The sequence below is a fragment of the Zootoca vivipara genome, chromosome 4, assembly GCF_965207765.1.
Source record: "Zootoca vivipara chromosome 4, rZooViv2.hap1.1, whole genome shotgun sequence".
In the NCBI taxonomy this organism is placed as follows: Eukaryota; Metazoa; Chordata; class Lepidosauria; order Squamata; family Lacertidae; genus Zootoca; species Zootoca vivipara.
The window spans coordinates 49,018,818-49,046,720 of record NC_142587.1 but is presented as its reverse complement, the minus strand read 5'-3'; the positions used below and the strand labels follow the sequence as shown (position 1 = coordinate 49,046,720).

Here is a 27,903-nt window from a genome sequence, read left to right as displayed (position 1 = left end):
TGAAAAAAATCACGAGGCACACCACCATTAAAAAAGTTAAAAAATTTAACTCTGTGCCACCCTATATTATAATTATGACTGTAAGAAACACTTGCCAAATATTGCTTTCCGGCGGGTCAGTGCTGTGTATTGGCGGCCGCCAGGCTCGTTTGCACTGAGCTTTGGGAAAGAGGAGGATAAATATTGTTTTCCGGTGGGTTAGCGTTGTTAATTGGCGGCCGCCAGGCACGTGACAATGCAAATCGCCCTTCTCGCCGCCGCACGTCGGGGCACACCAGCCAGCGTCTTACGGCACACTAGTGTGCCGCGGAACAGCAGTTGAGAAACGCTGCTCAAGAGAGCCTCTGAGAGCCAAGTAAACAAGTATGGGAACTTAAAATCTCTCTGCCTTTTGTGCATTTAATTTGTACGATTCCAACCAGCCAGCCTTCAACTGCAAAAAGTTGAAACAGCACATGTTAGAAGTGTGTAAGTTGCAAGTTACGTGTACTGCAAAACAACAACCCCCTCCCTATTAACCAATGGGAAAAGACAGGCTGCATCTTTGCCTTTGGGCTGCTAAAAACAAAATGGAAGTGGGGGTGGGGATATGTAAAAGGAAGCATGCAGTAATGAAGCTACACAATGCACTTTTGGCATTTTTTTTTAAATCCAGCAACAGAGCTTTAAGGTTTTCAAATAGTTTTTAAATGTCTTCAAGTATTTGTAAGTTAGAGCAACAAGTGCTTCTCTTTCTAAAAACAGTTTTGCATTTCATTCCACTTATGTGCCATCGTCAAGCTATACAATAAAGCAAAATAATAACTGAACACATTTGCAATCCATCCTAAATTCACTTACATGGAAGCAAGCCCCATCCATTATGAAATGGGCCTTACCTCCAAGAAAGTGTTAACTAGGATCACATGGTGCTTATACACAAATATTTCATTTTTATAAGTTAATACTCTTAACAGTCCATCTATAATAAGCTTTCATATTAGAAGCTAGCATTTGCCCAACATACTGGAAACTGTTGCTTCACCTCAACAGCCTTCTTTTGCATATTGGTCTTTAGAATGCTGCATCCAAACCATCATAACTTATGCAAACCACTAATGCATATCAGAAGCAGTATCCCTCATCCCAATGATCTCTCTTGATTCAGTGGTTATATGCAGCAGTGGTATTGGTATAGATTTTGCCTGAATAAAAGTTTACAAGGGTTGATTGTTTATTTCAATCAAGCCACCTGTTCCAAAGTCCCAATGAAGTCAGAATGATTAAAATAGGCTAACGTTTACAATTTCAGTAAGAAATATATATAATACGAATGTCAGTTTAAAGCTATACACATGTATTATTTCCCCCCTTGTCTTCCAGTCAGTAAAGATTCCCCAGCCTTGTTGATATTTTAAACAGCAAACTATTTCAATACTGAAATACAGACATCCCTCAATGTGTGCATTTAGCTCCAAAATGGGAATGAGAAAGAAAAAAGACTAAACATACTGTATTGTCAGTCATTACTTTTGTTATGATGGGGTACATTTGTTTAACAAATGGTGGGCTCCCCGAACTACAGTGTTGCACTGGCAATGCAGATCTCTCAAAGGATAACAGATAATTTAAAAGTCATTTATCAGCATACCATCTTAAAAATAAAATGTTTTTTTCATAATATATGCACATATTAAAATTAAGAGTCATAATAATTGCATAAATTACAAGTTTGTATGGCTACTATATCAAAAGCAAGTCTAATTTACACAGCTTTAGCAATTATTATTCCATCAGGCTACCCCACTCAGTATTTCATTTCTCCTTCCAGTAACATTCTGAGGCTGCAATTCTCTGCACCTGGGATTAAGCTGCTCTGCATACTGCAGGAATCACTTCCGAGTACAGTGGTACCTCGACTTACGAAGATGATCCGTTCCGTGGCCATCTTCGTAAGTCGAGGTTTTCGGATGTCGAAGCGCCGCTTGTGTGCATGCGCGAAGCGCGGTTTCACGAAAAGACTTCTGGGGTTGTCGACTTCGGGAGTCGAAACCTTCAGAAGTCAAAGCGTTCGGATGTTGAGGTACCACTGTAATTATATACTGGATTGCTTTGCAAATGCACGTATTCCACTTCAGAACATCTGGATCAGGGTTTCTTTGCTCTTTCCACTTCTACAGCTCGATACCCTGTTTAAAATTTGTATTGCTACTCTTCATTGCATTTTCTTTAAAGCACAACCATTATATGCCACTATTAACATACATTCATGCAGACAATTGTCCACCAAAGCTCCCTGGTACTGTATTTTAAGCCTGATATCTAAAAAGAAGTGTTTTTGAACTAAGGCATGCTGATTTCAATGCACTTACTTCCAAGGAAGAAGAAGAAGAAGAAGAAGAAGAAGAAGAAGAAGAAGAAGAAGAAGAAGAAGAAGAAGAAGAAGAGGAGGAGGAGGAGGAGGAGGAGGAGGAGGAGGAGGAGGAGGAGTTGTTTGGATTTGATATCCCGCTTTATCACTACCCGAAGGAGTCTCAAAGTGGCTAACATTCTCCTTTCCCTTCCTCCCCCACAACAAACACTCTGTGAGGTGAGTGGGGCTGAGAGACTTCAGAGAAGTGTGACTAGCCCAAGGTCACCCAGCAGCTGCATGTGGAGGAGCGGAGACGCGAACCCGGTTCCCCAGATTACGAGTCTACCGCTCTTAACCACTACACCACACTGGCTCTGTAAAATAGCCATAAGTCTTCTAACCAATACCATGTCCCTGCTTTGCTGCCCAGCCTTTTCCATGGACCACAGCATTAGTGAATCTCAGTAAGCATATAATAGTTTATATTTCTGTAAACAGTTGCTCATGTGCAGGTCATATACATTTGGCATGTACTACCAGGCTCTATGCATACGGTTCAACTGATGTGCCGTTCAGTTTGCTCTTGCTCTTGCTTTTGAAGAGAATTTTCTTGTTCAAAATGCGTGTTAAAGTCCCCCCTTTTTTTCGAGTACCATCCAATGTGGGTTGCTCTAGGTAGATGAGGTCATTATGTGACTGGCTCATTCCTGGGTCTTTTTGATGGTGCCGTCGGAGGAAAAATAGCTTTGCACTCTTTTTTAATAGCCCACCTGCAATAGGGAAGAGGCGAAACATTTTAGTAGGTTACGGTTTCTTTATTAAGTAGCCTTTATCTGAAATAGTAACACTCCCTAAGCAAAGCACCTGCCCCACTTTCAATCCAATTTCTCTTTTCTTTTTTAGTCATTGACTTTCTTTTTTTAAAACAGAAGTAGAAAGCATAGTCCCAATTATATATTTTAGTAGATGTGCTAGAATACCAATAGTAGTACATAGCATTTATATAGCTCTGAGTATTTACGGTAATTTATTTCAATCATCCACAACAACCCTATGAGGCGAGTCACTATTCTCTCAGGGGAGGAAGCTAAGGCCAATACTGTATGGTGGTTCTCCTGGTTCTCCTATTGCCATTTAGTCATACCGTAGCTCAGGGTCTATATGAAATCTGGAGATCTTGCTCATAGCTCACACTGCTAACACTTCATCATTACTGGAAACTACCCCAAATATTTCGGTAGCAGTTTGTCTGACAATTATGTGAAAGTGTAAGAATTCAGCTGTATCACTTTAGGACCATACCTGAGAATAAATGTAACAGGCCTTTTATTTTCCATAAAAGTATATATTAGAAGGTGTACACCTATTAGAAAGGCTTATGGAGTATACACATTTAAATCACTTCATGCCAATGTAACTTTTATACAACTGTAGGTAAGTAGAAAAGACAGGACAGGACAAAGAAAAGCATTCTATATAGTAAGGACCCTCAGTTAAGTTGTTTATAAACAGACAGCGATATCCAACTAAGTCATACTCAAAATCAGACCCACTGAAATAAATGGACTGAAAATAAAATCCATTGATTCAGTGTGTCTTCTCCAAGCACAACTTAGTTGGGTATCACCCACAGACCTAGTCTTCCTGACATTAAACTTCAAGGCTCAGATAGGAGAATTAAAGTTATTCACTCTCTCCTTATGAAATTAATAGTTCAGAGTGCTTAGCTTTAGGGGGATATTTCCCCTAGTGACAAGCTACAATGATAAACATATTAAACCACAAAGCAAGACCCACTCTTACTTCAGTGTACAGCTGCTTAGGGCTAGATGGCTATTACATATAGAGAAATGGAACTGATGCTTTATTTCTCTAGTTCATGAAGTCAGCAAAACGTATTTGATAAAAAATTTTTACCAATTGCTTTTTTTAAAGGTCAGGGTATCTGGCATAAGTGTCCATAGCTACTTTCAAGAAATGACATTTTCAGGTTTATTTTATTTCTATAATGTATTTAATCCTTCAGGTATAGAAAGTAAGTATAAGATGCGTGTGGAAAAGGAATCAGTGCAATGATATGTTGAAAGTAGCATTATTTTTATTGCATAGGATTATGCAAAGAGGCTAAGCAGGTATGTAACCAGCACAAAATGAAGCTACGATTCTAAATGAAGAATTCCTTTACCTTAGTGTGTTAATGCTAAATTTTGCAAACAGGTTGTTCCACACTGTTAAGACATATTTTGCCAGGGAGATTTACAGCCCCAGTCTAGCACAGTTTACAACTGCCACCTCAGAGTACAGCTCCCTTCAAAGGAATTGCTTGTTCTGCGCATGTTGATTCATGTTAACTATGTCCAATAATTTTTACCAAAATGTATGCTAAAAATGACAAAGAATTACTTCTCTAAGTAAATAAATGGTCAATCCAGTTTCAGACTAGGCAGGTGACAACACTAGTTTTTATGAGCAACCTGATTGGTCAGGCTTCAGAAAATCAGTTTATACTCCTCCTTCCCCCCCTTCCCTCCAACTACAATGCAAGTATTGGTGCAGTCTCCCATCCATAGTACTGATCAATAGCACCAAGAACCTGAACATCAGGGGCCATTAGCTTTAGAGGTCTTAAAGCAAATGATTATGCTACCACCTTTAATTTGGATGAACCTGTAGACAAATAAGTCACATGGTGTTAAAAGCCTCTTTGTTGGATCATATCTAACAATCTCACTTTATAGATTCCTAGGCAACAACATGGTTTACTCTGTGCTGTTGGGATTTAGTTTTAGGCATGACTGGCCAAATACATTTTGCTGTCTAAGGCAAAGGACGGGTTGATGCACCTGTCTTCCCCTCCACTGCACTTGAGTGTAGATGGCTAATTTAAGGGGCAAAGGGCAAACCACATGGCACACACCCCTCACATGGCACACGATGCCTCAACACTAGCTGCCCACTCTACCCAGTACCAGGTAACTGACTACTCAAACAAATGCTGCAATGCAGTTGTGTCAGCATGCAACACAGGAGCCCAGCTTTGCATGCACACACACAATGCCTGCTGTTGTCTGTGGCACCCATTTGTGGTGTAGAAAGCAGCTACTTCATTTGCTAAAGTTGTATTGTGTCCCATCATGCCATCTGCAGTTAAAATATCCAGCCAGCTCATTCCAGGCAACAAGAAAGTATAATCTCTTGTAAGGTGGGTTTGTGGGAGGAGGAGCTGCCATGCACTCCCACCATCCACTATTTAAAAAATGTATATACGTATTCCACTTGTCAGGGTTACAGAGCATGGATCGTGCAGATCAGGGTACTTTCTCCTCAGTACGAACCAATCACAACCAAGCCAAACACATCTGGGACTGAAAAGAAGAGCTTTCATGGCAAAGGACATAGCATCCAGCAAGCTCCGGAATAAGCACCTCTCCGCTCATAAATTAAGTACTGACTACAAATGCGTAAAGGGTACATTCCAGGAAGCCAAGTCATGCAAAGAAATGTTCTGTGAGCACAATGAGAAAATGGTCCTATCCAGAAGGAGGAGACTTCACATCTCTAGTGCAGAATGACTTTTGGGCTTCTTTGGATACTAGAATTTGCAGAGTACAAAATATTCTCTTATTGCAGTAGACATGAAGGCATACACACACACATGCAAACAACTACTTCCCTTTCAAAGCACATTGTTGTTGTTGTTGTTGTTTAGTCGTTTAGTCGTGTCCGACTCTTCGTGACCCCATGGACCATAGCACGCCAGGCACTCCTGTCTTGCACTGCCTCCCGTAGTTTGGTCAAACTCATGTTCGTAGCTTCGAGAACACTGTCCAACCATCTTGTCCTCTGTCGTCCCCTTCTCCTAGTGCCCTCAATCTTTCCCAACATCAGGGTCTTTTCCAAGGATTCTTCTATTCTCATGAGGTGGCCAAAGTATTGGAGCCTCAGCTTCACGATCTGTCCTTCCAGGGAGCACTCAGGGCTGATTTCCTTAAGAATGGATAGGTTTGATCTTCTAGCAGTCCATGGGACTCTCAAGAGTCTCCTCCAGCACCATAATTCAAAAGCATCAATTCTTCGGCGATCAGCCTTCTTTATGGTCCAGCTCTCACTTCCATACATCACTACTGGGAAAACCATAGCTTTAACTATACGGACCTTTGTCGGCAAGGTGATGTCTCTGCTTTTTAAGATGCTGTCTAGGTTTGTCATTGCTTTTCTCCCAAGAAGCAGGCGTCTTTTAATTTCGTGACTGCTGTCACCATCTGCAGTGATCAAGGAGCCCAAGAAAGTAAAATCTCTCACTGCCTCCATTTCTTCCCCTTCTATTTGCCAGGAGGTGATGGGACCAGTGGCCATGATCTTGGTTTTTTTGATGTTGAGCTTCAGACCATATTTTGCGCTCTCCTCTTTCACCCTCATTAAAAGGTTCTTTAATTCCTCCTCACTTTCTGCCATCAAGGTTGTGCCATCTGCATATCTGAGGTTGTTGATATTTCTTCCGGCAATCTTAATTCCGGCTTGGGATTCATCTAGTCCAGCCTTTCGCATGATGAATTCTGCATATAAGTTAAATAAGCAGGGAGACAATATACAACCTTGTCGTACTCCTTTCCCAATTTTGAACCAATCCGTTGTTCCATATCCAGTTCTAACTGTAGCTTCTTGTCCCACATAGAGATTTCTCAGGAGACAGATGAGGTGATCAGGCACTCCCATTTCTTTAAGAACTTGCCATAGTTTGCTGTGGTCGACACAGTCAAAGGCTTTTGCATAGTCAATGAAGCAGAAGTAGACGTTTTTCTGGAACTCTCTAGCTTTCTCCATAATCCAGCGCATGTTTGCTATTTGGTCTCTGGTTCCTCTGCCCTTTCGAAATCCAGCTTGCACTTCTGGGAGTTCTCGGTCCACATACTGCCTAAGCCTGCCTTGTAGAATTTTAAGCATAACCTTGCTAGCGTGTGAAATGAGGGCAATTGTGCGGTAGTTGGAGCATCTTTGGCACTGCCCTTCTTTGGAATTGGGATGTAGACTGATCTTCTCCAATCCTCTGGCCATTGCTGAGTTTTCCAAACTTGCTGGCATATTGGGTGTAGCACCTTAACAGCATCATCTTTTAAAATTTTAAATAGTTCAGCTGGAATATCAAAGCACATGCGAGTGGCCAATTCCTTTTTAGTTTTATTTGTTTAAAGGGGGGGGGAGTGGCCGTTACTATGCACACACACCTCTTTTGTTCTCTTGATACAATAACTAAGTTTGTAACATGTTACGAAGAGCTTGGCTTTGAGAGAAAATTCTCTCTTTCACAGCACCTCCATGCATGAGTGTTATATTTCCACAGTTTATGAATTCTAGCTCCAAACGGACTAGATTCTGTACATTGCTGTTCAGAATGACAAGAGCTTTGCAAGTGACTTGAAATGATATGTGACAGTCCTTTTGTCTTCTGATGCAGCTCACTTCTGCAGGGAGTGGGTGGGATTTAAAGCACCAAAGGAACATGCAAGCCAAGGGTGCTGAATTCTCTCCCCACTCACTGCCTTCCATCTGTGACCATTTTTCATAGAAGCTTTTCTTCTGGCTGGGCCTACTTCTGATACCTGAGCCTAGCTGGCAGGGAGGAAGGACTTTGGGGGAAGAGGGCAAAAGCAGCAAGCAGAGGAAATGACAATTTCTCCAGTTTTCTTAAGGAAAATTCATTCACACAGACTAACAGCTGTACCAACTAAGCTAGAGCTACAACCTATATTAATGGCTATGTCTACAAACACCTTTTGGAGGGGTAATCAGTATAGCCATGAAAAAAACAGATGAAATGTTTCTGGTTTGGTTTTCTTTTTTAAGTAAAAGGTTCAAGTTATATTAAGTGTCTCACAGTAAAGCTACACACTCTCAAAACATCAAGACAGATAACTTACTGTGTAGGCAATTAATTCTGGTTGGCATAGTGGTCCACTTATGTTTACAAAGAGAATAGGTAAGAAAGTTGGAGTCAGAAATATAGGTAAGGAGGTAAATATAATGAAGATTCAAAATATGCAAGTTCCAGGTTATATTGAGTTTAGTAACAATGGCTGAGAACCTGAAGTTATGCTTTACATATTTGTCTTCCTTATATATTTGTTGTTTAGTCGTTTAGTCGTGTCCGACTCTTCGTGACCCCATGGACCAGAGCACGCCAGGCACTCCTGTCTTCCTTATATATACGGTATATTAAAAAACACCCTGGTTTTCCATTTTTTAAAAATCCCTCCTCTTGAACTTCTCAATCTAAGATTAAAAAGAACCACCACCCACACTGTAATGCTGTCACACTATTGCATTTTTAAAGAGCACCTACTGACACTGGGTTTTTTCTACCAAATTTAGAATTCATATAACCAGTGTTTTTTCCTGGGGGGACGGAGGGGTACACATACCCCTAAACATTTTGTTAATCTTTGTACTTTTGTCCATTTACTGTATTTTCCCCCAATTTGAACTATAAAATGGTGATTTTCTTGAGTCCAAATGAGTGTACCCCTGAACATTTTTAAAGAAAAAAGGCACTGCATATAAGAAGTCATCCTTTTGCATGTGGCGCTCTTAGAGCTGCTTCACATACAAAGTTGTACAAACTCACCACTTTCAATTAAAGTGTCACAGGACTTGCCTTGGGTTGTTTGTATGCATTGGTGGGAACTGTAGTTAGTATGTATTCATAGACTGCACATAATTTTAAAGAGAGAACATACAGCCATCTCTCATGTTACAGGGTATGCTGCCAGTACACACTGCACGGGTACCCATGATGTGCTTACTAATTGTGTAGTGTGCAACAGCTCTTATTAAAGTGCTTGAACACCTTTATTTAGGATATATTAAAGCTGGGTTTTTTTAGTAAGAAAAATAAAGATGGTATAACTTGAATGAATTATTGAAGTACAACGGAAACTAAAGTAATATGTGGGCATTTTACAAGAATTGCTCATTGAAATTCTTGCAATTATAGAAAACTTATAAAAAGATTTGAGTCTAAACACTTGGCTGCCCTGGCCTGCTTTGGAAGAAAGGACAGGATATATGTTTCATAAATAAAACTATATAAAACAAGTAATAAATATAGGGCCGAGTACAACGTTCTTTAGAAGCCCTTTTATGTAGATACCTTTTTTTGCCAAAACTGTACTTTCTCAAGGGTACCACTTTTGAATGAGGTACAGCACCCATTTACTAAGGCAGAGAGATGAATAAATGCACTAGAATAGGGGAGAAGTTGGTGTTCTTAAACAAGTTTATATGTAGCACTAATTATGAAAAGGTCATGAAACTGCTTAAAAAGTGTGCTCATTTTTTTTTTAAAAGAAAAAGCTCCAAGAGAAATCACATTACCTTTGGATTTCTTCACAGTTCCAGGTTCCGAGATGCTTATGGAGCTCCCAGACATCTTATCACAGTCTTGGTCTAGTAGTGCATTGCTCTGCCATTGCTCGCTACTGTCATCTAAAGTCCAGGCATCATGGCTATTTTCCTGGGGATCTTCATGGGCGGGTATTGTTTGGGATACATACAGTGAGAGTTTTTCATTGGAAGGAGACTGTGCAAGAGACCCTTCTACACTGAAAGACTCATCTTGCTTATAGGAGCCATCCATGGTTGCCGCATAGTCCATCATGAGTGCAGCTTCAGTATCCTGAGATAAATTAGTCTGGAACAGTAAAACAAAAGAGATGCAGAGATAAAACTGGTTGAGAAAAATGTATAGGAACCGAGGAGCTGTTTTAGGCATGTCCAAACCCTTGGGGGATTTTTTGGTTATTCTGCCCTTTTGAGCAAGAAATTTATTTAGTTTTTAAAGTAAATTCTAGGAGGGAGGGGGGAAATTATGTAAAGGGTGGGGTTCAGGGGATGCTGACTAATCTTACCTTTGACACCCCTGATATTATGATTGTGCTTTTCTTCCTGGGAGACTTGAGTTTTTGCTTTGCAGATTCACTTAGTTGCCGAATGGCTACCTCAGCCACAGGATCTGTGCCATTCAACACCAGCAGCTCTGAAAAGAACGCGGTTAAGAGAATGAGAAGATGCAGGCAACAACTGAAGACACAAAGAATCAAAGCAGGAATATTTTAGTACCTAGTAGAAAGCCAGTTATTTATGTAAACTAAGCCTTGATTTACCAATATTTTTGCCAGTGCACACTCCACTGAAATGCTGGTTTCGACCTATAAAGCCTTAAACAGCTCAGGACTGCAATTCCTCAAGGACTGCCTCTCCCCATATGAACCAGCCCGAAACCTGCAGTCATCATCGGAGGCCCTTCTTCGTATATCCCCCTCTGTGAAAGATATGGAGGGCAGCAACACAAGAACAGGCATTTTCTGTGGTGGCTCCCTGCCTGTGCAATGCTCTCCCCAGGAAGACTCACCTGGCACCTTTGTTACATATTTCTGGTGCCAGGCAGAAACATTCCTCTTTTCCCAGGCCTTTGTTTAATTAGCCAGTCTATGGCCTTTTAAACTGGGAGGGAGGGTACTGTTTTTGTTTGTTACTATGTTGTGTATTTTTGTGTTTTTATATTGTAAACCACCCTGTGGTACTTGGATGAGGGGTGATATAGGAATTTAATAAATAATAATAATTCAGCTCTGACCCTCGAGTTGTGTTTATAGAGACAGACCAACTTTCAGACTTAATGCTATTTATTTACATGTTAATATTTTTAAATGTCTCTGTGAGCTCTTGCACAAGTAAAACAAGACATAAGGTTTACATTCTGATGCATTAGGTAAGGAGCTGCCTTACAACCATAGCAGAGTTCTCTCAGCCATAACTTACCTGTATCTGATGATGATAAAGCCTTGCTTACTGAAGAAGTATTTCGGCAATGGATTGCCTGAACAGACAAATCCTTTTCAATCACCTTTGTTCTAACAGGACTTCGCATTGGTGAATCTAATATACAGAGTATCAGTTATTATCTCAACTGCATATTTCAAAATATATTCCTTAATAAAGGTCTACTAGGCAAGATATGATTCGATCTACTGGCAACTTCAAAAACCAAAACAAAACCCTTAAAAACAGCTCTGGGGATTTCCAGATCGAATCTAAACACTAGGAAGTGCATTTTTAATTCTTCCCTCCCATGACATTTCTCACTTCCAAAATCCTTTCACCAAAACTGATAACAGTCTTGCTGGGTGAAACAGGTACATATATTGGAACGACTCACAGACCAGCGGTTTACAATTGGTCTTTATTTTTCGAGTTTCTATATATTTTTTGGCACATTTTAAAAGCTACCTCACTAGGTCATGGATGCAAAACCTGGACACGAGTTCAATAAACAGAACTGGACAATCTTGACAATTTGTGAAAACTGCAAGCCAGATTAATTTTATTGTGATTCGAGCCATTCAGCTAGTGTTAGCACTTTCACACTTATTCTGAAAGTGAGCCTAGAGTTACATTGCACAGATGCCTTTTATACTACAGTATAGTAAATTTATAATTCATGCCTGGTAGATCTCTCCACTTGCAGTCTGAAGGACTGACATGACAGATTTTAAACAGACTTCCCATAAATTAGTAAAAGTAACAATCAATCTTCTTTATTACTGCAATAGGATTTTATTACTTGGACATTCAATCAATATTGTGTGTGTGTGTGTGTGTGTGCGCGCGCGTGCGCATGCGCGCATGAATATAGTCTCAGGACTAAAGAAAACAAATGGTTCTAAAGTTGAACACATGCTGCAGACCTTCTCTTGTTTTCTTGTCTGTGCTACAATATATCTAACACACACACACACACAAAAAACCAAACAAACATACACAACGATAAAGAAAGAATGTATTGCAGATGTCTTTAAGTTTCCAAGTCTCCTGATGGCAGCCTGCCTTTCATCTGGTCACCAATACATTTTTACTTCTCATTCATTTCCAAGGACTGTTCAAAATGCATCTCTTGAGTACAAAGGTAAGTGCTTGGTCCTCCTGCCAACCTAGCAGTTCGAAAGCACAGGAAGTTAAATGGTGTTTCTGTGCGCTGCTCTGGTTCACCAGAAGTGGCTTTGTCATGCTGGCCACATGACCCGGAAGCTGTATGTCAGCTCCCTCGGCCAGTAAAGCGAGATGAGCGCCCCAGAGTCGTCCACGACTGGACCTAACGGTCAGGGGTCCCTTTACCTTTAAGTGCTTGGTCAGTGGCAGAATTTGGGCTCTCAAATTTCAGCTGCTCCCTGTGTGACTCTCCCCACTTCTCTTGCTCCATTCTACAGCATTCATTTAGCACCCCCTGCACTGTGGCCCCCAGTACAACAGCACCAGTTGTGCCAACTTGGTAATACTTGGCGAAGCTATCCATGCACAAAAATTAAGAAAATAAACCTCATGGAAATTCTTATGGTAGCAGCTTCTTACAATATTTTTGAAATTTTTACTCCTTGTACCCTTCACCTCCTGAAAGTGTATGAAAAAAATCGCACTCTTTTTCCAAATTAATTCCTTGTTTTCAACAATATTTCAGTATTTACACATGCTGGCATATGTACTTAAAGCATTTGGCTAGATGATAAAGAGTATGAATTTTTGAACTCATCATGCAGCTATTTGCAGAACTCAATACCAGGCTATACTGTGGAATCTCGGTTTACGAACACAATCCGTTCCACTGAGGCGTTCGTAAACAGAGGCATTCGCTCCCCGAAGGCACACTTCTGCGCGTGTGGGAAGCGCCGATAGAGTGCTTCTGCGCATGCGTGAGCTGCGCAGATCATGTCTGCGCATCTGACGCCGCAGAACCCGGATGTAAACACTTCCGGGTCCGCAGCGTTCGTGAATGGAGGCTTTCGTAAACAGGACTGTTTGTAAACCGAGGTACCACTGTACTGGTACAGGAACCAACCTTGTGTGACGTCATCATGTACCAGGGCCACAGATAATTAGGTAATTAGTTACCTGCCTTTCATACAACTTAAATATGTACCAAAGAATTGCTGCTCTTTTTTTTTGCTTTTTTTTTTAAAGTCAAGCTTTGGGAGCAATCCAAAGTTGTGTTCTATTCTTTCACCTGAATGCAGAATAGATGGTCTCCCTTCTATTAAAGGCTTGGCTTTCACAGCAGTAACAGTAGTGATCACAGTCCCACAGGGCATCACAGTTCGATCTGTCTCTACTTTTGCAACAGGAATCTTGGGGGGAACTTGCAAGGTTCTAGACTCTGAAGGTTCTATGTATAAGAACTAAAGAAGAAAAATAGTTAGGATTTTAAAATTCAATTAAGGACAGTTCAGTAGGGATAAATTGGTGACAAAATTTGGATAGGCCACATATAAGGGAAAAACCTGCAATGTATGACCATAGTCCCACTGATTTTTGGAAATCATGTACATAAAAAAAAGAAAATTTTGCATTATCGTTAGCTACTTTGCACTGGTATAAATGTGTACCATTTACTGAAAGAATTTATAAACTGTGTTGGACTAGAGGACCCTTGTGGGCCCTTCCAACTCAATAATTCTATGACCTTTTAAACGTTTCCAAAGTGGTGTACAATAGATAGACAATGTTAACAATTTTAAAACAAATCTTAAAAGCACCAAATTATGCAAATTCAGTATACACCTGAGTCATATTTCAGGGAAAGCCCTTAGTTCTCAATAGCTGCCTGAAAGCAAGAACACAGGGTGCTTGTCTAAGTTAAGTTGGGAGCTGATTAAAACTGGTTGGGTCAGGAGGAAAAAACTAGTTTGAGAAGCCAGCTTATAAACTTAAAATTCTACCTCTGCAGTAATGGATCCTACAGTAGAGCTACTACTGCCGAGCTGACTGTTCAGTGCAAAACCTTTGTGTCCAGAAGGCTGTCTCCTGAACAAGTCCAAAGGTACAGCAGCCAGAGCTGAGAAACCACCTGCATTGAAAAGAAAAATGCACTGAAATCTACCTGTACATGAATCTACTAGTAGATCAGCATCCTATTAGATTGTTGTTGTTGTTTCAGAAATAAAAGATTAGACATATACAGTAAATGAATTTATCTGCAATACTTACTATCCAGTCCCTCTTTTTCTACAATCTTTACTTGCAGTTCTTTTGATTTGGCATTTAATTCACTGTGAACAGAAAAAATGCATTTTAAACATTGTTCAGACAGTCATATAATTTCATATTTTGCGATATATGTTACTGACTACAGCCTATCCACATCCTGGAAAGTTTCATAAGGTGGATTCCTATCTGCCAAAACAGCTGCTAAAAGGTAAAAGAACCTTGCAAGAAAAATAAAAAAACTTACCTCTCCACACACCTCACTTATTGCAGTATGTCAAATTTACCAAAAAGTAGAAAAGAACATATTTGGTAAGACCACTGTAATGTCTTCAGCAATACTGAAAATGTATTAAGCTGCTAACAGTTAAGAAAATACAACCTCTCTTATTTAATCACTCTTCACTGGACAACCCAAGCACCACCTGTGTTTGTTTAAAACAAACAGCAGCTAAGACTCCCCCCCAAATGCATTTGCACTAGAATATTAAGGAAATATGATAACTTATGAATGCTTAGCAGATAGGATTTCCCACTGCCCCATAGTGACATCTGGAGGGTAATAGAAGGTGTGACATTTTCCATTGTGCTTATTAAAGTGTTATTAAAACCAGTACTTACAAGATGAATTCATCTTTCCAAGAGAAGTCCATGGGACTATTGGCTGCAGAACTTGAAAACTTCTGCAAAGGGTCATTGAGCTGAATTACACATATCGGGCTAATTCCACCTGCAATGAAGGCAAAAGATGAGGAGTTTGTTTCAAGTAAGAATTGCTTTTCACATTTGAGTGAACTACTGGCAGGAGACCTGATCCAAGAAACTCTTTGGGAGTTGTGTGAGAAGTATAGCCTGTACCAACATGGCTAGCAATGCAAGGTTTGTTATCTACAGGACAACAATGCAGGTGCAAAGTTACAAGAATGAAGTTAGGAACTCGGGAAGGTTCCTGTGAGCAGAAGCTTAATCATTCCATCTTTGGGCAGGGGAATGTTCTGTATGCACAATGGCAAATACAGATTATTTTCAAAACAAAAGCCTCCATTTCCCTTTTGATTCAAGCCCTTAGTAGCAAGAAATGCAATTATAGATGTATGCTTTAAAAAAAACCTGTTTTAATGTTTGAAAGCTGCTCAGGAGACTCAAAGATCCTGTTAGCCATTCATCTAGGGCTTCCTTAGGAAAAATACAACCAAACCACGATTCAAATCACAACAAAAGCAAGACTATACTGCTCCAAGATCAATTATCATCCAAATTAGGCCAAGATTTGGAAAGCAGGAGTAACACTCAGTTAAAAACAGTATGCAAAGTCAAGGTGAAGAGCTCTACCCTTAACTCTGGCCTGCCCTGAAGTTAGGGAAACAAGCAAGCATAGACTTGTAGAACCTTACAAAACCTGATGGGCAAGTTTTTAAGTCAGCTTCTCGTAAACATGCTACACAGTTCACAGCACACACAGTGTAATTCCACCTATAGCTTTTGGCTGTTCTGATGTTTTGAGTTGTGTAAGGCACTTCTAGTTAATGCAACAGAAGAAAGTGTTTCAGTTACTAAAATACTGTCAGCAGTGAAGCAACATATGAGCAATGTAAGGTATGAAAAAGGATGGCTGGAGAGAAATATTTTTCCATACTGAAGTTAAAAATAATATTTTTAAGAAGTATTATTATAGAAGGCCCATATGACAGAGATCAATGAAGAGTGCACTCTACATAAAAGATAAAGATCACATCTCTCTGGGGTGCTTCCCAGTGGGGGTATGGGTCACCCAGTGTTCAGAGTGCAAGGCAAGTTCTTTCCTAACCTCAGAAGCAACTCTGGGGATTTTATTTTGGCAAGAGTGTTGAGAAATGTCTCCTAAGGGCCTGGAGTCCACACATGGAACTGCAACTCAAAAGAAAAGAAAGCAATTTGTTTGAGGTGTTAGCATGCCATACGGATGTGCCTCCCTGTGAGAGTTCTCCACCCTACATACAAAATCCTGAAGCTTCAGAGAGGGGAAAAAATAAACCAAATCTCAACCAGTCAAGTAAACTATGTATCCCTGAGGCAAAACCCAAACCTTTCTCTGCAATTATGGGATATAATTATGACCACTGCTTGTAATTTTTGCAGAATTAAGAGATTATAATACGGGGACAAAGGGAAGGAAAGCCAAGTTATTTACCCGCAGTGCTTTGATTGGTCAGTGTAGCTTTGATGCTTTTCATCATCAGTTTTAGTTCATGAGCCCTTGGAGGTTTAGGAGGACTGGTGCCCTGAGGCACAACACCTGTTTTTTGTACATTCTATTAAAAGGAAGCAAAACAAATAAGATTATTTTAGATAAACTCCAAGCAATTTATGTTCACATCAATTAACTTCCAACAGTCATACATATGTGTGAATTGGACAAACAGATTTAGCCAAAGCCCTGAGTCATAACTTACCACAGCAGTAATGAAGATGGAGGCACAGCAGCGACAAAAAAACAAAACAAAAAACAGACTTTAAAATAAAAATAGATAAATACCTGCAATGCCTTTACATCTGTAGGTTTTGTACTCAGAATCACAGAGGGAGATGCTGAATTTATGAGATACCGCAGCACACCTTTAAGTGTTTCTGATACTGCACAGGCCCCAGCTGTCTGGTCCTAAAAAGGAAGAATACATTGATACATTGCACTGCTTGTAAAATTCAGAAGCTTGGTTCGCTTTCGAAAGACACTACAGTGGTACCTCGGTTTATGAACACAATTGGTTCCGGAAGTCTGTTCATAAACTGAAGCGTTCATAAACTGAAGCGAACTTTCCCATTGAAAGTAATGGAAAGTGGATTAATCCGTTCCAGACGGTCCGTGGAGTAACCGTTCATAAACTGAAGCGAACTTTCCCATTGAAAGTAATGGAAAGTGGATTAATCTGTTCCAGACGGGTCCGCGAAGTACTTAAACTGAAGCGTTCATAAACTGAAACATGGGTGTAATTGGTTCCGGAAGTCTGTTCATAAACTGAAGCGTTCATAAACTGAAGCGAACTTTCCCATTAAAAGTAATGGAAAGTGAATTAATCTGTTCCAGATGGGTCTGCGGCGTTCATAAACCGAAAATTCATAAACCGAGGTGTTCATAAACCGAGGTTCCACTGTACAGCTATATTGCTCTACATGCACTGTACTGAACAAAAACAGATTTTTGCTCCACTTCTCTGCTCGTGGAACACTGGGCTTAGGTTGCCTCAGGAAAATGGAAATATGTGTAGACATAAGCTCCTTTCCTATGCTCTTACTTACAGCAAAGGGAAATAGTCAGAGCAGTTTGTAAAGCCATGATGCACTCAATTAGAGCAACATTGTCAAAAGCCAAGTCTAAAACATAGCGGTGGTTATCAGCCAAGATCCAAGCAAGAGATCACACTGATTGGCTTACTTCCTGGCAAGGCCCCACAAGTCATTAACAAAATTGCTGATCCACATTGCTCACCAAGTAGGGTCTGTGGTCATAATGCTGCATTATGACTATTTATGGAGAATGCAGCATTTACTCTGAACAACCTTGACAATTCTCTGCATTTTTTTAAAAGCAATTCCTTTGTGCAGATGCCGATCCATGTGCAACATTTAGCTGTGGATAATGACTAAGACACAGGACCAACAGAATATCATCTTTAGCCAAGACCAGGGTAAGACACAGGTCATGTATGCATGTTGCCAACACCCTTTGAACACACACTGTTCTTCAATACTTCAGTCATGTATACCCCTCTGCTAACCTCCTTATTCTTACCCCTAAAAGGTGCGCTGCAACAACTTAAATACCAGTATTTGCCCCTTTTCTATTTCTGAATATTCAGTGGGAGACACAGAAGCTAAATCCAATCCTGACTCCTATGTGATATTTTAGTAGCATGACCCCCATAAAAACTGCTGCTCAGGTGGGGTCTCTAAACCTTGACTTTTAGAAGAGAGAGCTTTAAAAGTCCCCTTGTAGGATGAGAAAGCCAACCATAACATCCCCCCAATACATAATTTGGGGCAAACAGCGGCCCTTTTTGTTGCACCACAAAGTGCTTTTAAGTCTTCCAAGCTTGATGTGTGGTGGAAACTAATCCTCAAGGGGGGGGGATGTAAAAGAAGTCTCGTTGGGTGTGTGGAGTTAATCACTGTTCTCTGTAGTGTGGCAAAGATTAAAATATCTGTAGACTATTATTAAAGGTGAGCATTGGAAGCAGTGGCTTATAATTACTCATGCAAAACTGACACCTAAACATTTAATTTTAATCATTTCAAAGAGCCATGCTTCCAAACCAGTATGCCATGGATTGCAGCTATACATCCTGCTCCTAAGTAATCTGCCTTGGAAGCAGTCCTTCCAGGTGTCAGATCAAGGTATTAGTGATTATTTTAAAAGTTAGAATCAAATTTGTATAAGCTACTGCAAACATTTTCATTAATTTAACATGTAGTTTTGATGGAAATCATGCTAGACACAAGCAAATGCTAACAGACTTACCTCCTGTACTTTAGTAGGCTTAATTTCAGTGTTTGTTTCTGAGGTCCAGCTGAAAGACCACTTGACCTGAATGTCTTCCTCTTTGGATTTCATTGAAAGTTTCAGCTGTAAATACGATACCATTACCATTTTAGTTTTGTCCATTAACAGATCTTGTACCCTAATTCTACTAGTTCAGGCATCCCCAGACTGTGGCCCTCCAGATGTTTTGGCCCATCAACTCCCATGATCCCTAGCTAAGAGGACCAGTGTTCAGGGATGATGGGAATTGTAGTCCAAAACATCTGGAGGGCCAAAGTTGGGGGGTGCCTATACTAGTTCTTCCAGCAGTTCACAATGGTTGCAATTCATCAAGCAAGTACTGGGAATTTCCCATTGTCAGTCTCTGAATATTTTGTGCTTGTAGATATATATAGCCACAAAGGGAGCCCAGTCACCCACATAATTCCTTGATAACCATAAACAATTAGATCAATTTAACCTGCCATAATTTATAATTCACGCTTGCTAAAAGCTGAGCCACAGCAGTCATTAACTGCATATTAGGGACACAACATTTCATAATGTCTCCATATCGGTTTATATTTAGAATCCTGGTTCTGAGGGTTCAGTCAAACTATAGTTTTTAAGTTCAGATGTACTGGCAAACTATGGTTTGATTCAATAAGGAAGTAATGACTTAAGCCTTGCATGCAAGGGGAGGAGGAATAGTTGAGCCTACATCTCTAAACCATGGCTAGCAGCATTCTTCAAATGCAGTCAATATTAAACTTGAGGAGGACTTTTGAAAGAGTTCCACTTACTAGACTATCTGGGCTAACCTAATAATAGAATTAAATAAAACTATAGGTAAGATTTAGCAAAGCAAATTCAAAAATTTACCTGCAAATGAAGTGGAGACAGCTTTACACTGTAAGACTGACATTCCGAAGTAACAGATGAAGAAACAGAAGAAGGATTGGGCATACTGACAATAAAATGAAAGGCATTTCCAATTACATTACAAGAGACCACCTGGAATAAAAATAAAACTTAGCTTTAGAGACTGCATACACACATTTATACAGGAGACTACTATGTGCATTTATGTAACTGACTGTCACTCACTGACAGTAGAGTTCAAACCTTCATTGTGACAATGCATGTGGTCTAAAATTAAAGGAGGCTTCTCCCCCACCTCCTCAGGTGAATACAACCAGCATATAATATTGTCCATTGTATCAAAAAGTCTAATTTTAGAACCAAAATTGTATTCTTCTAAAGACAGAAATAGAACAAACAAGTGAGGAGCTGCAACACAAAATGGTGCATTATATGCCCAGCCTCTGAAAAGAGCATTCAAGGTTCCATTAAGTAATTGGGATTTGTAGGGGAGGGGAGAGAGGAATAGAGATTTCCACCCCCCTTTCCCACATTCCCGACACCCTTCCATCCTATGTTGCTATGTAGAGCTAGCCCTGAGCCCAATCTCTCCACCCTGCCTTGCTCTGTATTGGAGAATAAGGAAGTTTCTAGGGAAAGGGAAGAGGTGGGCGTTTTTTCTTCCCTCCCTCCTGAAACTGCCATGGATTGTTCAGGGAGTTTCTGGCCCCGCCCCCACCAACCAGGATACAAGCTGTTTGGGGCTTCAGCAGGTCAGTTCCTACTCTCTCCCCAGCCGCTTCATTTTCCTTTCCTTCACAACTGACACCCTCAACTTTCTATGGAATTTTGAATGTGTGTGTGTGTGTGTGTGTGTGTGTGTGTGTGGTGGTAGGGAGACGAGTGGTGTCAAATGAAATAACCAGAAAATGAAATTTAACAGGAAGATATATTAAGTTAGGGAACTAGCTCAGTTATTTTTCTGCAACATGCTTTTAACAGACCGGTTGCTCTGCTTCATTAGAGAGGGGGGAACCCTTTACACAGGCAGAAGCAGAACCCCCTCACTTTTTTCTCCGCCATGCCATTTAACTGAAATCAGTATCTTTAAAATTTGTAAATCATGTCCAGACTGTTTGTTGCTCTAAGTTTAGTTATTAATACAATCAGCCTCTAATGCGAAATCATGTGACTGACAGATTTTCAACATCCTATTAGAATACACAATTATTTTACTTGCTTGCTTTACGGCCACAGAGAGATTTGTGAAGGTTAGGTCAGGATGGTCAGACAAAATTAAGAAGACGCTTTCTCATTACCATTATTAGTCTGATTTCTGCTGAAAACCAATGAACCACCACTATTCGCCTCTAGGCTTAGCTGCAAGAGTACAGCATTTTCTCCCTGCCCCTGGTTCCTTTCCCACAACCTTTGCAAATAATAATGGCAAAGGCTATTATAAGCACATATTTCTCTTTCTCAACCTATTCTCTTTCCCAAGAACAGGTTTGCCTTGTAATTCCTATTAACTATTTCTTGTCTGCTAACTTTCAAAAGCAGAGTGGCATAACCCTAGTCATTAATCCTGTAATTAAGAGATCTGTGCAAATTTTTACATAGCTAACATGGAAAAGGTTGTTTATTTACCAGCATGATGCACAATTTAGCCAAACATTTTGTGAGAAACATCACAAGTAGCAAATTGGGCAAGACTGTATTGATAGTTAGTGAAAACCATAAACACATACTTCTGGGCGTAGTGATATTGTTACATTACTAGTCCTTATAAACGTTGTATTTTGCTACAAAAAAGAAAAGACCACAAATATCCAACTCTCCACTCAACAGCCAACTCATACAATACTCTCAGGACAGACTGTATAACAACAAGCAGGGAACTCCTTACTGTGATTCCACTGGTGTTATATATCAGCTTAAAGAAGTATTTTAAGCTCAGTAGGTCTTATTCCCAGGTAAGCATACATGGGATTTATGCCTTAAATTGTCACTATGGTTACTAAAATTGCAACACTTACAATTTTCCCCAACTGTGATGTTTTCGGGGGCAAATTAAGTGGTCTATACTCTTTTAGGGTCTAGACCAGAATCTACTGAAAGGAACTCAGGGAGAGGGCTGAATATCTATGTATCAAACAGCATAACTAGGTCTCTAAAGTACTCATTGGGCATTCGACAAGTGTGTTTATGTTAACATGCAGTGATGAGACAGTGACAGGGGGCTGCCGCTGTTCTGATCAAATGTTAACTCCGGTTGAGGAATGAGTTAGCTAACAAAATGCCTGAAGACAGTTCAAGTGATATTTCTTCCTTGTACTGATCAGGCCCACATCTCCTTAATTTCACTAGTGCTAGGAAGCCATTCATTAGCAGTAAAGTATTCCAACAAAGAAATGGGTTAACAAGGCACAGTGTGCAGGAATAGTTATGCTACTTCAGGCTGTTACTGAAGAAGTCTTCACATTGTATTGGGCATTCCCCCCCCCTTTTTTCAATATAAGATAATCCTGGCCATAGCAAGAAAATTATAAAGAGGATTATTGCTACCGTATGATTTTCTGTTATCAATATTTACAGGCACGTGACTGAGAGGACACACCCACTGCTAGAGAAAACCATGTATTTAACAATGAAGTGAAAAGTCTGCAGAATGCCACTCCCACAGTTCACAACAGTTAGGAATTGCAGACAAAATTATGTGAACTTTGTTCAGGGTGTGCCTTAAGCTAAGAACAGCAGGAACAGAGAGATAAAAGTGTAACCCCATCCAGAAAGGCCAGCCTACAAGATGAACGCATACCTCCTACTAGGCTTGTTTACAAGGGATTAAATTGAACCCTTGATCCTTCCTCCTGTTTTGATATTATTACCGGGGTACTTCTGCAACAAACTCAAAGATTGTGAAGCCAGAAGGACTTGTGCTCTTGTTTGCTTCTCATGGAGACACTGGTATGTCAATTCCTAGCATACTTGTGCCTGATTTGCAAATAATTTTCTTCACTGGAGCGATTTCAGATACACTCCAGTGAGAACAGCCTTGCAAAAAAGCAGTCCTAAAATATTTTGTAGTACCAGTTAAATTAAAGACTATGTAGATTCCAAAGCCTGACAACCAAGTCGGTTGGCATATTACTAACAAAGACAGAGTTCTTAAAATATAACATTTTTATTATTATTTCAGATTCTAACTAGGGCTTTCTGTGAATTCGCAGGGCTTCTATCTTAACACCAGATGCTAAAACACTATGCATATGCTTCTTAGAAAAACAAAATGCAGCCCTTACAAGTATATATTCATTCCTGGTCTTTATATTTGTATAGCTTATATTTTATGGGATGCAGTTTATAAGAGGGCAAGTTATTAACCAGTTGCATAGGGGCATACTGCATTTTTAGTACAGACCACTTTATTTGTGTATACTAATGACCATAAAAGAAAAAGGCAGACAGAGACAGGCAGACAAAGATTGGGTGTGCAGTCCAATAAAGAAAATAAATTGTTACACTGACAGATACGTATCATTTAAAAATTGTCCTTGACTCAGAAATTCTAGAGTTCAGAAATTCAAATACCTACATTTTGGTGGGGATGGGAAAACGAGACAAGAGACCCACAAAGTAAGGAACTAGCAGGTAAAGCAAGCTCACCTTTTCATCAGCAGACTTTACCACACTTACAACATGTTGTACCACAAGCTCCAGAGGCTGAGGAGCTGCATGTTCTTCAAATGTAAACAAGCGGGAGTCCTGGGGGAGAAAAGTAACATTTATTTGAAATAGTTTCCATAGCCAAAGGCAGAAATGCTTCTGAGTTCCAGTTGCTGGAAACCACAGGAAGGAAGAATGCTCTTGAGCTCAAGTCCTCCTTGAGAGTTTCCCACAGTCATCTGGATGAACATGGTGAGAACAGGATGCTAGACTAGATGGGTCATTGGCCTGATCTAGCAGGCTCTGACGTTCTTAGTTCCCTTTTTGGCATGAGTTTCAGAGTATATGTTATAATTGAAGTTCACAGATTCCAAAGAACCCCAAACAACTGGATGTTCAGCTAAATTCCAAGTCCTAGAACAGGACTAAATTTAGGAAGAAATATTTGACAATTAAGTATGCAAATATGCTTGCTATAACAGCTGCTTGATTTAATCTGAATTAGGTGTCTGAGAATCTCAACTGCTTATATTAGAAGAGCCAAAAAGCAACTTATATTTATCTTGCTTAGTAATGTGTGTCATAAATCATGTGGATACAAGATCATCACCTAACTGTGTCACCTAATTATTACTTCAGTATAAACAGAAACCAAGTAATGGCTACTTAATACTGTGGTGGACATAAGTTCTTAACCCAGGGTACCACTGTAAACTTAATTCGTTCTGGAGGTCCATTCTTAACCTGAAACTGTTCTTAACTTGAGGTACCACTTTAGCTAATGGGGCCTCCCACTGCTGCCGCCACACGATTTCTATTCTCATCCTGAAGCAAAGTTCTTAACCCGAGGTACTATTTCTGGGTTAACAGAGTCTGTAACCTGAAGCGTCTGTAACCTGAGGTACCACTGTAGTTTTAAGAACTACTGTAACCCCTGAGAGCAGTCCATGTCTACCCCATACTGACAATACTAAACAGAGTAATTTTACCAACAAGTTACTTAGCATTATACAGCATTTTAGAGTGTTCAAAGCATTCACATGAACTCCCCCACTCTACAACTTATCCAGAATGCGGCAGCTAGACTGGTGACTGGGAGCAGCAGCCGAGACCATATAACACCAGTCCTGAAAGACCTACATTGGCTCCCAGTTCGTTTCCGAGCACAATTCAAAGTGTTGGTGCTGACCTTTAAAGCCCTAAACGGCCTTGGCCCAGTATACCTGAAGTAGTGTTTTAATAAAAACATTTTTTTAAAGAGTCATGGTCACTTAAGACTGGGTACATTTACCTTTCTCTTTTGCACTTCCAGTCATGTATGATGCGATTTTAATGACCTGTTCACATTTGTCACGTAACAAATAAGTAAAATAAATAAAAGCTCGCACACCCCTTCATGGAAATATGAAGAATTTAGTAGCCATCTGCATTGCTAAAAATTTAGGATTTCAAGCCTCTGTGTGTGTGTGTGTGTGTGTGTGTGTGTGTGTGTGTGTGTTATCTCTTGAACTTGCAACATTAGCAATGAAGTCACATTTAACTACCAACTGCTTATTATATGTTGCATATGCTCAGTTGTTACATTAACATTCTTCTCGAGTCTGTGATGAAACAGAAGAAGCAAATCAGAGTTTCACTGGCTTCCTGATGACAGCATTGTTGTGAGTTGGACGGCTCAGTGAGAGAGTAAAAACACATTGCACTGCCAGGCAGTGAACTCATCAAAAGAAAAAGGATGCAGTTGCTTTCTTGGAAAGGATGTACGCATGCAAGGCATTGTTAGTTTCCTATCAGCTTTCCTACAGTGTGCTTGCTTCCTAGCCTTTGACCCCCCTCACAATTTACAGTTCAATTTGCAGGGGGTTTTTTTGTTTTGTTTTAAAGATATTAAGATCTAAAGCAGGCATCCCCAAACTTCGGCCCTCCAGATGTTTTGGACTACAAATCCCATCTTCCCGACCACTGGTCCTGTTAGCTCATGGGAGTTGTAGGCCAAAACATCTGGAGGGCCACAGTTTGGGGATGCCTGATCTAAAGGAACACAGACAAGGAACGTGCTAGGTCAGGTATCATTAACCTTTCCTGACCTAGGACCCAGTTTTAAGCCAAACATGCATTTGGGGACACATTTATTAACCTTTTACCATACATATAATTGCAGGGTGCTAGTCAGAGGCATGCCTAAGGGTTGGTGAAACTGGCCTTCATCGGGGTTGCAGGCCTGGGGGGCTCATGAGCAAAAATCACCTATCAGTGTATATATGTATGTGGCGAAGCACTGAAATGCAGGATAAGCTTCCCATCCTTCACACAAAGGGGTGCAGTAAAGTGATTTTTCAGGGGCGGGCACCAATAAGGGACCCTAGGTATGCCTCTGGTGGTAGTGCTCCTTTTGCAACCCACCTTGGCTCAGGCCATGATCCACAAGCAGGTCATGACCTACCAGTTGCAGACCAATGGGCTAGATGACTATGCATGGCACAACTGCTTTGATTTATATTTTATATAAATTTCATGAAACAAAAACATAAGAGAAATAATAATAAAGAGAGCTCGGGGGGGCAGCTACCCCCCTAGATCAAGTAAGTAAATAAAAAAAATACTTAACCGACCAATTTCATCACAGATAACTCAGTTCTGTCTCCCCTAACAAAAAGCCTGTTCCCTCCTAAATCATGTCTATGCCCATAGGTGGGAGAAAAGGATGGCTTAATGAACTCTTGGGATAGGAGTTTTAAAGGATAAGGTAAGTGAACAAAGTCACAAACAATAGTGAAGAAATTGCTCCATTTTCCAAAAATGTAAGAAAACCTATAGAGCCTATACATAACCTACTTGCAAATTGTTGTCTGGTAGCCAGGAGGAAAAGATCCCTTTTTTTAGATTTTAGATTAAACAAAATGACACTGATCATTCCACACAAAGTCTCACTGATTTTAAGGAACTGTACAGCCCCAATTAATTTATGCTTGGGCCCTTATCAACCACTCTCTGTTGACATCAAGTCCACTCCCTAAGCAAAGCTGAAAGATCCTGCCAGTGTGTGGTCAACGAAAATCGCCTGCTCTCAGATCAGTGCAACCAGTGCAACCCACAACACTTAAGAATCGAGCAACTTTTACGGTGCAATTCTCATGGCACCTTGACTTGAGTGCAAGTTCTCTGCCCCCGCCCCTCTGTAAACAACATTTGTCGTTGCTAAATTCCAGACTGCAGAGCGCCTGAGCGTATCCCCTGTAGTCTGTTTGCAGCAAAAACAGCACGCAGTCTTGCCGTGGCCCCTCCAAGACTAACTAAAGTATGACGATGGCGGAAGCTTCCCTGGACCACGGTGCGCTTCCTCAGGTGCACGAAGTCCTCTTCTCCCGAGTTGCAGATCTATATGACAGTTTGGCGAAGCAAGATCGCGACCAGCGAGGTGAGAAGGGAAGCAGATGGCGAGCCCAGCTCCCTACGGCTAAGGAACCGCTCAGAGATCCCCTCGATTCTTTCTCCGTCTTACCTCCCTTGCTTTGGCTTCCCGGTTAAGCGCCGCTATCCAGGCTTTCTGCCACTGGCTCCTCCAGCTGCTGAGAGACAGCAGCCAGGCGAAGAGGGGACCCTCGTCCTCGGGCAGAAGAAGTTCAGGCGTCGGCGAGGGCTTCCTCCTCGCGCCTTGCCGCAGAGCGCCCAGGCCCCACTGCACCAGGTAGACGGCGAGCACGGTCAAGGCGGCCGCGAACAAGGAGAGCAGCGAGAGGCGCTGCAGCTCGCCCAGCCAGTAAGCCAGCCAAGACATGACTGACCATAATTAGGCGAGCGGCGGGGGAAGCCTCCTCACATGGCAGCAGCAGGATCCCTCCCCGCCTCCCCGCGAGCATCAAGGCATCGGGCTCTTCCGCGCTGCCGCCCGCCCACAACGAAGAATCCCCTCTCCTGAGGGGCGAGAGCGAGCAGCGGCTCCGGCCGAGGCGCCCTGGCGACGGAAGGGCTCGCGAAGGACATTCGCCTCCCTCAGCAGCGAAGGGCGCGAGAGAGAAGTCGCCCGAGCGAGGAGCCAGCAGCGAGCGGGACGCGAGGAGGAGGAGGAGGAGCCCGCGTCACAGGGCAGGACCTGCCCAGCCGAGCCTTCAAGCAGCGCCACACGCGCGCAGCTACCGCAGCCGCCGGCCGGGAAGAAGAGGAGGAGAAGCAGCAGCAGCAGCAGCAAAGCGCGCCTTCAGAAGCGCCGCCAACAAAGCGCACTCCTCGGCCCTGGGAAGCGGAGGAGCCAGCAGCCGCATCCTGCCCTCGCTCTGCTCCTCTCCGGGCAACCCTGCGCGACGTGCGGGGCTCCTCGGGGCCCAGCAGCTGTCCTGCCTCCGCGCGTCGAGGGATTTGTCGTCCCGCTCTCAGCTAAGCTGCCCCGCCGCCTGTGGGGAGGAGAAGGGGAGGGAGGAGGAAATCCCCTCCCCTCTCACGCGGACCGGGCAGCAGCGGCTCCTTATCCCTCGGCCGCCCTTCCCAGCCGGCACCTCACAGCCCTTAAAGGCGCAGCAGC

The 27,903-nt window shown here is 41.5% G+C and overlaps 1 protein-coding gene across 1 annotated transcript; it reads right to left on the bottom strand.

Annotated features, from left to right (window-relative positions):
* Positions 1–627: 627 nt before the first annotated feature.
* Positions 628–27,903, bottom strand: C2CD2 (C2 calcium dependent domain containing 2). Its single transcript, XM_035115725.3, has 14 exons — positions 26,887–27,903; positions 23,385–23,483; positions 19,740–19,871; positions 18,858–18,962; positions 16,878–17,000; positions 16,533–16,653; positions 14,984–15,092; positions 14,366–14,427; positions 14,098–14,225; positions 13,386–13,557; positions 11,150–11,266; positions 10,237–10,364; positions 9,704–10,019; positions 628–3,102 (listed from the first exon to the last, which is right to left on the bottom strand). Exons 1-14 carry the CDS (start codon positions 27,160–27,162, stop codon positions 2,876–2,878), a joined length of 2,115 nt encoding a protein of 704 aa, XP_034971616.2. The 5' UTR covers positions 27,163–27,903; the 3' UTR covers positions 628–2,875.